At 60.3% G+C, this 12853-nt stretch overlaps 1 protein-coding gene across 2 annotated transcripts in view; it reads left to right on the forward strand.

Moving 5' to 3' along the window:
* Positions 1-2894, forward strand: part of SLC9A3 (solute carrier family 9 member A3) — a 34140-nt gene extending 31246 nt beyond the window's left edge. For both annotated transcript variants that reach the window (XM_068990681.1, XM_068990682.1), the window contains exons 11-16: positions 584-699; positions 1129-1258; positions 1430-1606; positions 1733-1805; positions 2258-2368; positions 2647-2894. In XM_068990681.1, coding sequence (XP_068846782.1) covers positions 584-699; positions 1129-1258; positions 1430-1606; positions 1733-1805; positions 2258-2368; positions 2647-2894 — 855 coding nt within the window. The remainder of the gene's footprint in view (positions 1-583; positions 700-1128; positions 1259-1429; positions 1607-1732; positions 1806-2257; positions 2369-2646) is intronic.
* Positions 2895-12853: the final 9959 nt, after the last annotated feature.

The raw sequence follows: 12853 nt of genomic DNA on the forward strand, positions 1-12853 counted from the left end.
GGAACCCTCTATGGCCCCCAGTTCCCACTGGTGACAGGCTCCCAGCAGGGCACCAGCCTCCCTTCCCCCCTGCCGCCTGCCACCTTTGTGCCTATGATGCAGGCCTGTGGGCTCCTCTGCACCGTGGTTGTGCCCGTGAACAACGCCCACAGCACCAGCTTTGCCATAGCAGGTTGGCCCTCAGCTGGCTGCCCTCCCCAGCTCCACCCTCTCCCTGGAGGGCCAGTTGCTCTCCTAGGGCACCTCGCTCAGCAGTGTGACCTCCATGCCTGTGGACTCTGCTCTGCCTGGTTTTCGCCTGACTCTGGAGGCTGCGGTTTCTCTTCTGGGGAAAACTAGGGCAGCTGGTTTGGAGCCCCTGTGGGGACAGGGCCTCTTCCCCCATCCCGTGGGGATTCCCCACGCTCCCCGAGGCACCAAGTCCTTTGCACAAGCCTCCGTGAGCCTCCCAGCTCCAGCGGGGCCTCCACCGTGGTTTCCGGGGTCTTGGCTTTCCCAGGTGCCTCGGGGTCAGTGCACAGCACCCCAGGGTGGGGCTCCCTGGGGCCAGGCCAGTGACTGACAAGGCCACCTCCTCTCGCAGGGAGAGCGCCGTGGGTCCCTGGCTTTCATCCGTTCTCCCAGCACGGACAACATGGTCAACGTGGACTTCAGCACCCCACGCCCCTCCACTGTGGAGGCCTCTGTCTCCTACCTCCTGTAGGTCCCCAGAGCTGCTCTGGGCCAGGCTCTCTCCAGGCTCCCCGACCAAGCCACAGGCATGACCAGCGGGCCGCTTGGGGCTGCCCACATGGGAAACAGGCAGAGCTGGTGGCGTCTGTCACCTGTCGTGTCAGTCGGCTGGCTGGAGTGCGGCAGTGAGCCAGGGCCCAGCAGCCCGCTTAAGGAGCGCCCCCTCCCCACCACCAAAGACAGGGGTGCTGGTCGCAGATTCCAGGCCTCCAGCCTCTGCCCTGTCGGTGCAGGGCGGTTCTGGGTATCACTGCTGGCGCTTTGGAGGGGCAGGTGCACTGCGGGGTCAGTCTTAAACCGGAGGCAGAGAAGGTCTCACCGGGATGACCCCAGGCCCCAGGGGTGCAGGCGGGAGGGCAGGTGGTCGTGCCCACTTGCTCACCAAGGCCCTCGCAGGAGGGAGAACGTGAGCGCCGTGCGCCTGGACATGCAGTCCCTGGAGCAGCGGCGGCAGAGCATCCGGGATGCGGAGGACATGATCACCCACCACACGCTGCAGCAGTACCTGTACAAGCCCCGGCAGGAGGTGGGTGTGCCCTCCAGAGCCAGCGCCCTGCCCGTCCTGCCCCAGGGCAAAGCATGTCCCTACTTAGTGCAGGTCGCTCCTGGGGGGCGGCAGCCCAGGCCCTGCGGACACGACCAGCTAACCCTAACCACCCCTCCCATCCCCCCCCCCCTCCCCGCCTCCCCGCCACAGTACAAACATCTCTACAGCCGACACGGGCTGACCGCGGATGAGGACGAGAAGCAGGACACCGAGATCTTCCACAGGACCATGCGGAAGCGCCTGGAGTCCTTCAAGTCGGCCAAGCTGGGGATCAACCCCCACAAGAAGGCCGCTAAGCTGCTCAAGAGGGAGCGCACCCAGAAGCGGGTGAGAGGGCACACTTGGGCAGGCACCACCGAGGGGCACCCTGGTGGCAGGGCAGAGGCCTCCCTGGGGTGGACAAGCGGATCAGGCAGGACCCAGAGCTGTGAGCGGTTTCCTTCTGCTCCTCAGAGAAACAGCAGCATTCCCAACGGGAAACTGCCGATGGTGAGCTCCCTGCAGGACTTCACCATCAAGGAGAAAGGTAGGCTGGGCTATGGCTGGATGCTGGTCAGCAGGAGCTGAGGGGCACCTGAGGGCAGCCGGGTGCAGATGGCTGTACTTCCAGGAAGCCCGCGCCCTGGGCACCAGGGCCCTCCTCACAGGCTGCAGCCACTCTGGGGGCAGGGCTGCGACCTGGGCTTCCCATCCCCTTCCTCTGTGGCCCGCCCCTTCTCCAGTTGCCTCCCCGCCTCCTCGAGGAGAAGACCGAGTGTGGTCCTCTCTGCCCAGCCCTATCCTGGTGTGGCCAGGTGGGCACCACGGTCCACTGAGCTGCCCAGAGGCCGCTAAGTGGGGGCGGCAGACATGAGGACCCTGGGCGCGGCGGGGGTTGGGGGCGGCGGCGAGCGGGTCCGGGGCAGTTGGTCAAGGGCTCAGACGAGGTCATCTGCGCTTCCAGCCTGGCCCCTTACGCTGTCCCTTCCCTGTCACCAGATTTGGAACTCTCAGACACTGAGGAAGCCCCCAACTATGAGGATGAGATGAGTGGCGGGATCGAGTTCCTGGCAAACATCGGGCAGGACACAGCGACAGACTCCCCCTCAGGTGAGGGGGCGCGGCCCTCCGCTACCCGCAGGCGATCCCTGGCGGGAGGCCCAGGCGGCGGAGCGCGGTTCACGCGGCCGCGCGAGCGCGGGCACGGGCAGAGGCCTCCGCTCTGAGAGAGGAGGGCGAGAGCCGGCGCAGGGCCTGAACCCCCGAGGCCCGAGACCTTCCAGGTGACCCCGGCCGAGGACGAGCTGCTGTCTGACCCAGGGCCGCTGCCTCCCTCTCTGCCCTTCCGGCGAGCGAGGGGAGCTGACGACCGCCGCCCTCTCTCCTAGGAACTGACAACCCCGCGTTCTCCCCGGAGGAGAGCCCCGGCACCCTCTCTGGGCTGCCGCCCTGGCTGTGTCCCGGGGAGGCGGTGGTGCCCTCGCAGAGGGCCCGCCTGCAGATCCCCCACTCCCCCGGCCACTTCCACCGCCTGGCGCCCTTCCGCCTCAGCGGCAAGTCCGTGGACTCGTTCCTGCTGGCCGACGGCCCCGAGGAGCAGCCGCACGCCGCCCCGCCCGAGTCCACACACATGTAACTGGCCCGCCGGCCCCCGCTCTGGCCCCGCTCCTCTCAGCGCCGCCTCAGCCCCGCGCGTCGCTCTCTCTCCACCGCCGCCTCCCGCTGCTCTCACCAGCCTCAGCCTCTCTTCCAGCCGCGCTTCTTTCTTCAGGCGCATCTGATTTCCCGCTTCTCCCGCGAGCGGGGCCGGGGCGTCCCCGCTGAGTGAGGGTGTGAGGGTCCCCGCTGTGTGAGGGTCCCGCTGTGTGAGGGTCCCCGCTGAGTGAGGGTCCCCGCTGTGTGAGGGTGTGAGGGTCCCGCTGAGTGAGGGTGTGAGGGTCCCGCTGAGTGAGGGTCCCGCTGAGTGAGGGTCCCGCTGTGTGAGGGTCCCGCTGAGTGAGGGTGTGAGGGTCCCGCTGAGTGAGGGTCCCGCTGAGTGAGGGTCCCGCTGTGTGAGGGTCCCCGCTGAGTGAGGGTCCCGCTGAGTGAGGGTCCCGCTGAGTGGGGGTCCCCGCTGAGTGAGGGTGTGAGGGTCCCGCTGAGTGAGGGTCCCGCTGAGTGAGGGTGTGAGGGTCCCCGCTGAGTGAGGGTCCCGCTGAGTGAGGGTGTGAGGGTCCCCGCTGTGTGAGGGTCCCGCTGAGTGAGGGTCCCGCTGAGTGAGGGTCCCGCTGAGTGAGGGTCCCGCTGTGTGAGGGTCCCCGCTGAGTGAGGGTCCCGCTGAGTGAGGGTCCCGCTGAGTGAGGGTGTGAGGGTCCCGCTGAGTGAGGGTCCCGCTGAGTGAGGGTGTGAGGGTCCCCGCTGTGTGAGGGTCCCGCTGAGTGAGGGTCCCGCTGAGTGAGGGTCCCGCTGAGTGAGGGTCCCGCTGTGTGAGGGTCCCCGCTGAGTGAGGGTCCCGCTGAGTGAGGGTCCCGCTGAGTGAGGGTGTGAGGGTCCCGCTGAGTGGGGGTCCCGCTGAGTGAGGGTGTGAGGGTCCCCGCTGTGTGAGGGTCCCGCTGAGTGAGGGTCCCCGCTGTGTGAGGGTCCCGCTGAGTGAGGGTCCCCGCTGTGTGAGGGTCCCGCTGAGTGAGGGTCCCGCTGAGTGAGGGTCCCGCTGAGTGAGGGTGTGGGGGTCCCGCTGAGTGAGGGTCCCGCTGAGTGAGGGTCCCGCTGAGTGAGGGTCCCCGCTGTGTGAGGGTCCCGCTGAGTGAGGGTCCCGCTGAGTGAGGGTCCCGCTGAGTGAGGGTGTGGGGGTCCCGCTGAGTGAGGGTCCCCGCTGAGTGAGGGTCCCCGCTGAGTGAGGGTGTGAGGGTCCCGCTGAGTGGGGGTCCCGCTGAGTGAGGGTGTGAGGGTCCCCGCTGTGTGAGGGTCCCCGCTGAGTGAGGGTCCCCGCTGAGTGGGGGTCCCGCTGAGTGAGGGTGTGAGGGTCCCCGCTGTGTGAGGGTCCCGCTGAGTGAGGGTCCCCGCTGAGTGAGGGTCCCCGCTGAGTGAGGGTCCCGCTGAGTGAGGGTGTGAGGGTCCCCGCTGTGTGAGGGTCCCCGCTGTGTGAGGGTCCCCGCTGAGTGAGGGTCCCCGCTGAGTGAGGGTCCCGCTGAGTGAGGGTCCCGCTGTGTGAGGGTCCCCGCTGAGTGAGGGTGTGAGGGTCCCGCTGAGTGGGGGTCCCGCTGAGTGAGGGTGTGAGGGTCCCCGCTGTGTGAGGGTCCCGCTGAGTGAGGGTCCCCGCTGTGTGAGGGTCCCGCTGAGTGAGGGTCCCCGCTGTGTGAGGGTCCCCGCTGAGTGAGGGTGTGAGGGTCCCGCTGAGTGGGGGTCCCGCTGAGTGAGGGTGTGAGGGTCCCCGCTGTGTGAGGGTCCCCGCTGAGTGAGGGTCCCCGCTGTGTGAGGGTCCCCGCTGAGTGAGGGTCCCGCTGAGTGAGGGTCCCCGCTGTGTGAGGGTCCCGCTGAGTGAGGGTCCCCGCTGTGTGAGGGTCCCCGCTGAGTGAGGGTCCCCGCTGAGTGAGGGTCCCGCTGAGTGAGGGTCCCGCTGAGTGAGGGTGTGAGGGTCCCGCTGAGTGGGGGTCCCGCTGAGTGAGGGTCCCCGCTGTGTGAGGGTCCCGCTGAGTGAGGGTCCCCGCTGTGTGAGGGTCCCCGCTGAGTGAGGGTCCCGCTGAGTGAGGGTGTGAGGGTCCCGCTGAGTGAGGGTCCCCGCTGTGTGAGGGTCCCCGCTGTGTGAGGGTGTGAGGGTCCCCGCTGTGTGAGGGTCCCGCTGAGTGAGGGTCCCCGCTGAGTGAGGGTCCCCGCTGAGTGAGGGTCCCACTGTGTGAGGGTCCCGCTGAGTGAGGGTCCCCGCTGTGTGAGGGTCCCCGCTGTGTGAGGGTGTGAGGGTCCCGCTGAGTGAGGGTCCCCGCTGTGTGAGGGTCCCGCTGAGTGAGGGTCCCGCTGAGTGAGGGTCCCCGCTGTGTGAGGGTCCCGCTGAGTGAGGGTCCCGCTGAGTGAGGGTGTGAGGGTCCCGCTGAGTGGGGGTCCCGCTGTGTGAGGGTCGCCTGTTCCGGGCTGTCGGTTAGGAGAGAGCCGACTCGGGGGCCCTGGCACCGAAGGGCACGAACTTTTCTCCCTCAAGGCCCGCGACCCCGGGAAGCCCGGAGGAAGCGGCTCGGCAGACACCCTCACTCGGAGGGCAGTGCAGCGGGCGGGGCAGGGAGGGGTCCCCGAGGCCCGGCTCGCCGCCTCAGGCAGGCGCGCCCGTCTTCCCGCAGCTTCGCCTCCGGGCCTCGCACCCGCCTTGGGCCTGGGGCGTGACCCCCGCTTCCTGCCCAGGCGGGGGGGCGTCGTGCCGCCCCGCGCTCACGCCGGCTCCTCCCGCAGGTGACACCGGCTCCGACGCGCCACTGACCGGACGCTCGTCCCCGCCCGCCGTCGAGAAGCCCCCGCGCGCGCGCGCCCCGAGCCCGGCCCCGCCCGGCCCCGCGCAGGCCCCGCCCACCCCGCGAAGCCCCGCGCCCGCGGCACCGCCCGAGCCCGAGCCCGAGCCCGCGGCGGGGCCCGCGCAGGGGGCGGGGCCGGAGCGCCGCGGACTGCTGGGCGCGCACGCGCGGTCGGCGGCGGCGCGCCGCGTACACAGCCGGCGCTCGTTCCAGCGGCCCCGCGCGCGCCGCCGCCCCGCGCTGCTCAAGCTGGCGTCGCTGCCGCCGTCGTGCCACGCGCCACCGCACGCGCTGGAGCAGGAGGAGACTCCGCTGTGACTGCAGCCCCCCGAGGTCTGCAGACTTGACGTCGCCCCCGGGGGTGACCCCCACGGCCGCCCTCGGGGGGTCTCCACTCCGCCACGGCCACGCACCCTAGGGGTCTCCACTCCGCCGGCCGCACACCCCGGGGGGCTCCACTCCGCCACGGCCGCACACCCCGGGGGGCTCCACTCCGCCACGGCCGCCCCCACGGGTCTCTGCCCCTATCACGGCCACCCTCCTAGGATCTGCACCCATTACCTCGCCCCAGGGGATGACCTCGACCCTCACGACCTCGCCTCTTAGGGGTTCCCACCTGCCCCTCCCAGCTGAGCCACCGTCACTGCCCGCCCCCACGCATGGTCTCCACTCCCGCCACAGCGGCCCATCTGGGGGTCTGCTCGCCTGGCCGCAGTTTCTTAGGGTTGTGCCCTCCGTGGCCTCCCTCCCAAGGGGTCTTCTGGTGACCTGGAGTAGCCCTGGACACTCACCGATCCGGTTAGGCGCTGGGATGTACAGGAGCTGAACTTGGGACCAAATGAGCTGCAAGATCTGAGCCGAGGCATTCTCTGGGGTTCCTGTGGAGAGGCCTGCTGCGGGTGGGAGGTGGGCATGAGCCTTCCCCAGTCTGGGAGGCTCCCTTGCAGGCCCTCTGTCCACCTGTCCTGGACTTGAGCTGAGCCGGCATTTTTGAATTGCTGTTGCCACCCCTGACTCAGGGACAGTTTGTGCTTCAGACCCTGCCACCTGTGTCCATTCTCATCAGCTCTGCTGGGGAAACGACCAAAACCAGATGAGACTTGCCCACCGTGATACCCACCCAGGCTGGCCTCTCCCAAAGCGCCCCCTGGACTGTCAGCCCCAGGGTGGGGGGAGCCCTTACCCCAGGGTGGGATGTGACCACTCACCAGGTCTTTGAACCACCTGTCACCTTAGGGACCATAGGCACGGCTGCAGAAGCATCTTTTGTTTGCTTGTCCTTTTCGTGTTGAGATTCCCAGAGCCTGATGCTTGCGCACCCTGCACAGACCCAGCCTCAGAATGGGGGCCTCTGGGCACCAGGCTCTAAACTTCCCCAAGCCCCTGGTCTGTGGCCTGAGCGGCCTCACCTGATGCTGGACGATGGCCCAGGCTGGGTTAGGGGTTGCAGTGACCCAGTGGACAGGCCCACACAGTCCCAGCAGACGTGTGGGCCTGCCAGCAAGCAGTCCTCTTCAGAGTCACAGCTGGCCCTGCTCACCACAGAGAGGGGATGAGGGGGATTGGCCCCCCCCCCACGCCCACCCCACCCTCAGGGGCTCAGGAACGTGGCCTTGGACAGAGGCCTCGGTCCTCACCCGCTCCTCAGGAGGGTTTGCAAGGCAGTCAAGGAGCAGAGGGTCAGGGGCTCCCGGAAGCTTCTGTGCAGCAGCTCAGCCCTGCTCAGGGAATTGTCCGCTGTGCTGTGACCACATCCTCTGTGTGTCCTTGCAGCCCCCCCGTGCCCCCCGACTATGGCAATTCGCAGGTCCCCAGTGGCCCTGGTGGAAAGTCTACACTGAGCTGCTGAGAGAAGCGGGCAGCAGCAGGGAGGGTGGCTGTGGCCCACGTCACCCAGGGATGGTCCGTAGGCTGATGTGCAGGCCTGCTCACCACCCGAGTTGCTTGCTCAGCTGTCACCAGGACAGGAGTGACGTGGTTTGCAATGCTTGTTCTCACATTCACAGCCGCTTTGACCCATTCTCTGAGCACAAGAGCCAGCCTTTGTCTGTCCCACAAGCCTGGTGGAAGGCACATTCTCCATCCACTCTGCAGGGGTGGTTCGTCCCGGGCAGGCGGGCTGGCCCAGGCGCCACAGCCCAGCTGTCCACCATCTCCAGCTGCCTTAACAACTCTCCTGGACCGCTGGACCCAGATCTGATTCCTCACTGCAGGGCCAGAGGCTGAGACACCCACTTGACACTGTAGACACTGAACTTCTGCGTGGCCGACCTCCCCTGGGCCAGCTGTGCCGCGGAGAGCAGGCATTGCTTGTTGTCAACCTGCACAGGCTGAGCGGTGTCCGAGGTTCCAGCGAGACATCCAGCCCAAGAGACTGTTTGGTCTGTGACACAGCGTTATAAGCCATAGTATTGTAGACACGTTTCATAAATGGGAATCTGAGCTGTTCTTGTCATTGTAAAACAGAATGTAAACAGTCTTATGAATGTATTTCCTTAGAAAAACTGTTGTAAAATTTTTTTATTAGGAAGATTCTTATTTATTTAATACTGAACATTGGCCGACTTTGTGATATAAAGCACACAAATTTAGGAGTCATTCTCTCACTTCTACATTTTCTTGGAAATAATTTTAGTGCAGTGCTCAATGAACTATTGATTTCTGTTGCTAGAGACTTAATGGAGGAATTTCATTGAAACTGGAATGGGAATGTATTTTACATTATGAGTGGTGAAAACTGTGGATGCTGGTTTTGTGAATGTAACCCTGTCAAGCTGTGTGACCCTCATCATGACCACGTGCCTTAAAGCACTGCCCGTGTGCTGTCAAGTGTCTGGGCGGAGCCCACCACAGACCCTGCAGCAGCCTGATCAAGTCTATTAAAAATATTACAAGACACTTTGGGTGAAAACTTTGTTTACAAGTGAGATCGTATCAAGGAGGTCTTGAGGGGCCGCCTCTCCTGCAGGCATAGTATTCTGGCACTAAAATTAACATGGATGTGCCTCGTGTGTGTGTGTGTGTGTATGAGTGAGGGTCATGTGGATGCATGTGTGTGTGTGTGCGCGCGTGAGGCTCAGGGTTAGTGCAGAGGCTGAGGGCACAGGCTGTGTGTGTGTGTGGGGGGTGGGTGTGTGTATGAGTGAGAGTCATGTGGATGCATGTGTGTGTGTGTGTGAGGCTCAGGGTTAGTGCAGAGGCTGAGGGCACAGGCTGTGTGTGTGTGTGGGGGGGTGGGTGTGTATATGAGTGACGGTCATTTGGATGCATCTGTGTGTGTATGTGAGGCTCAGGGTTAGTGCAGAGGCTGAGGGCCCAGGCTGAGCACCGGATACGTGTGTGTGTGTGTGGCTTGGGTCTGGTGCAGAGCCTGCGGGCAGAGCCTGAGTCCTGGGTGCGTGTGTGGGGGCGGTAATCATGTGGACCTGCCTGTGTGCGTGTGTGTGTGTGTGAGGCTCAGGGTTAGTGCAGAGGCTGAGGGCACAGGCTGTGTGTGTGTGTGTGTGTGTGGCTCGGGTCTGGTGCAGAGCTTGCGGGCAGAGCCTGAGTCCTGGATGCGTGTGTGGGGGCGGTAATCATGTGGACCTGCCTGTGTGCGTGTGTTGTGTGTGTCTGTGAGGCTCAGGGTTAGTGCAGAGCCTGCGGGCAGAGCCTGAGCCCTGGGAACCCGCTCCCACCCCACACCCCCGGCAGAGATGGCGGCCACCATCACTGGCTGCCGGAGTGGGAGGACCAAGCACCTGCCACACAAGAGGGGCCCAGAGGGGGCAGGCCAGGGGCTGGAGAGGCAGGTGGGCACAGCTGGGTCCAGAGCTCGGGGGACAAGGCCGGCGGGAAAGACCCTAGTGTGGGCAGTTCACTCACTCAGTCCTGTCGGACTCTTTGTGACCCCATGGACTGCAGCATGCCAGGCTTCCCTGTCCACCACTAACTCCCGGAGCTTGCTCGAACTCATGTCCACTGAGTCGGTGATGCCATCCAACCATCTCATCCTGCCGTCCCCTTGTCTTCAGTCTTTCCCAGCATCAGGGTTTTTCCAATGAGTCAGTTCTTTGCATCAGGTGGCCAAATTATTGAAGTACTGGGAGTTTCAGCTTCAGCATCAGTCCTTCCAATGAATATTCAGGACTGATTGCCTTTAGAATGGACTGGTTGGATCTCCTTGGAATCCAAGGGATTCTCAAGAGTCTTCTCCAACACCACACAGTTCAAAAGCATCAATTCTTCGGTGCTCAGCTTTCTTTACAGTCCAACTCTTACATCCATACGTGACTACTGGAAAAACCATAGCTTTGACTAGATGAACCTGTTGGTAAAGTAATGTTTCTGTTTTTTTAATATGCTATCTAGGTTGGTCATAGCTTTTCTTCTAAGGAGCAAGCGTCTTTTAATTTCATGGCTGAAGTCACCATCTGCAGTGATTTTGGAGCCCAAGAAAATAAAGTCTCGGTTTCCATTGTTTTCCCATCTGTTTGCCATGAAGTGATGGGACCGGATGCCATGATCTTAGTTTTCTGAATGTTGAGTTTTAAGCCAGCTTTCTTCTCTCCTCTTTCATTTTCATCAAGAGGCTCTTTAGTTGTTCTTCACTTTCTGCCATAAGGGTGGTGTCATCTGCATCAGTTCAGTTCAGTTGCTCAGTCGTGTCTGACTCTGCGACCCCATGAACTGCAGCACACCAGGCCTCCCTGTCCATCACCAACTCCCGGCGTTCACTCAAACTCACGTCCATTGAGTTGGTGATGCCATCCGGCCATCTCATCCTCGGTCATCCCCTTCTCCTCCTGCCCCCAATCCCTCCCAGCATCAGGGTCTTTCCCAATGAGTCAACTCTTCCCATGAGGTGGCCAAAGTACTGGAGTTTCAGCTTTAGCATCATTCCTTCCAAACACCCAGGACTGATCTCCTTTAGAATGGACTGCTTGGATCTCCTTGCAGTCCAAGGGACTCTCAAGACTCTTCTCCAACACCACAGTTCAAAAGCATCAATTCTTCGGCGCTCAGCCTTCTTCACAGTCTAACTCTCACATCCATACATGACCACTGGAAAAACCACAGCCTTGACTAGATGGACCTTTGTCAGCAAAGTAATGTCTCTGCTTTTGAATATGCTATCTAGGTTGGTCATAACTTTCCTTCCAAGAAGTGTCTTTTAATTTCATGGCTACAATCACCATCTGCAGTGATTTTGGAGCCCCAAAAAATAAAGTTTGATATTTTTTCCCCACCTATTTCCCATGAAGTGATGGGACCAGATGCCATGATCTTAGTTTTCTGAATGTTGAGCTTTAAGCCAACGTTTTCACTCTCCTTTCATCAAGAGGCTTTTTAGTTCCTCTTCACTTTCTGCCATAAGGGTGGTGTCATCTGCATATCTGAGGTGATTGATATTTCTCCCAGCAATCTTGATTCCAGCTTGTGCTTCTTACAGCCCAGCGTTTCTCATGATGTACTCTGCATAGAAGTTAAATAAGCAAGGTGACAATATACAGCCTTGACATACTCCTTTTCCTATTTGGAACCAGTCTGTTGTTCCTTGTCCAGTTCTAACTGTTGCTTCCTGACCTGCATATAGGTTTCTCAAGAGGCAGGTCAGGTGGTCTGGTATTCCCATCTCTTTCAGAATTTTCCAGTTTATTGTGATCCACACAGTCAAAGGCTTTGCCATAGTCAATAAAGCAGAAATAGATGTTTTTCTGGAACTCTCTTGCTTTTTCCATGATCCAGTGGATGTTGGCAATTTGATCTCTGGTTCCTCTGCCTTTTCTAAAACCAGCTTGAACATCTGGAAGTTCATGGTTCACGTATTGCTGAAGCCTGGCTTGGAGAATTTAGAGCATTACTTTACTAGTGTGTGAGATGAGTGCAATTGTGCAGTAGTTTGAGCATTCTTTGGCATTGCCTTTCTTTGGGATTGGAATGAAAACTGACCTTTTCCAAACCTGTGGCCACTGCTGAGTTTTCCAAATTTGCTAGCATATTGAGTGCAGCACTTTCACAGCATCATCTTTCAGGATTTGAAATAGTTCAACTGGAATTCCATCACCTCCACTAGCTTTGTTCATAATGATGCTTTCTAAGGCCCACTTGACTTCACACTCCAGGATGTCTGGCTCTAGGTGAGTGATCACACCATCGTGATTATCTGGGTCGTGACGCTCTTTGTCATTTCTTGACCTACATACAGATTTCTCAGAAGACAAGTAAGGTGGTCTGGTGTTCCCATTTCTTGAAGAATTTTCCAGTTTGTTGTGATCCACATAGTCAAAGGCTTTGGCATAGTCAATAAAGCAGATGTTTTTCTGGAACTCTCTTGGTTTGATTCAGCAGATAGTACAAATTTGATCTCTGGTTCCTCTGCCTTTTCTAAATCCAGTTTGAACATCTGGGAGTTAATGGTTCATGTATTGTTGAAGCCTGGCTTGGAGAATTTTGAGCATCACTTTACTAGCGTGCAATTGTGTGGTGGTTTGAGCATTCTTTGGCATTGCCTTTCTTTGGGATTGGAATGAAAACTGACTTTTCCAGTGTTGTGGCCACTGTGGGTAGACCTGGCCCTAAATGTCCCAGTGGGTCCCAGCCCCCAGGTGGAGCCGCTCGGGGCTGGCAGTCTTCTCCTGTGGGTCACCCTCCAGGCCTCCCTGTCAGAGACATACCTTTCAATAGTTGAATTTTCTAACATTATTTTGTTTATTTTCTCCTGCATTAAGTCCCAGTTATGGCACACAGGATCTTTTGCTGCTGCGAAGCCTTAGCTGCTCTGTCACTTCCTACCCTGACCAGGGACTGAACCCGTGTCCCCCGCACTGGAAGGTGGATCCCTAACCACTGGACCACCAGGAAGTCCACTGAAATCTTACTGTATAAAGAAGCTAGCGATGTGCTGCACAGCTCAGGAAACTCAAACAGGGGCTCTGTATCAGCCTAGAGGGATGAGTCGGGGGAAGGAGATGGGAGGGAGTTTCAAAAGGGAGGGGATATACATGTAACTAAGGCTGATTCATGTTGAGGTTTGACAGAAAACAGCAAACTTCTGTAAAGCAATTATCCTTCAATAAAAAAGAAATTAATTAAAAAAAAAACGCTACAGCAAGTCAAAATCTAGGCCATAGACATTCTA

Source organism: Capricornis sumatraensis, chromosome 18 (genome assembly GCF_032405125.1).
Source record: "Capricornis sumatraensis isolate serow.1 chromosome 18, serow.2, whole genome shotgun sequence".
Lineage (NCBI taxonomy): Eukaryota > Metazoa > Chordata > Mammalia > Artiodactyla > Bovidae > Capricornis > Capricornis sumatraensis.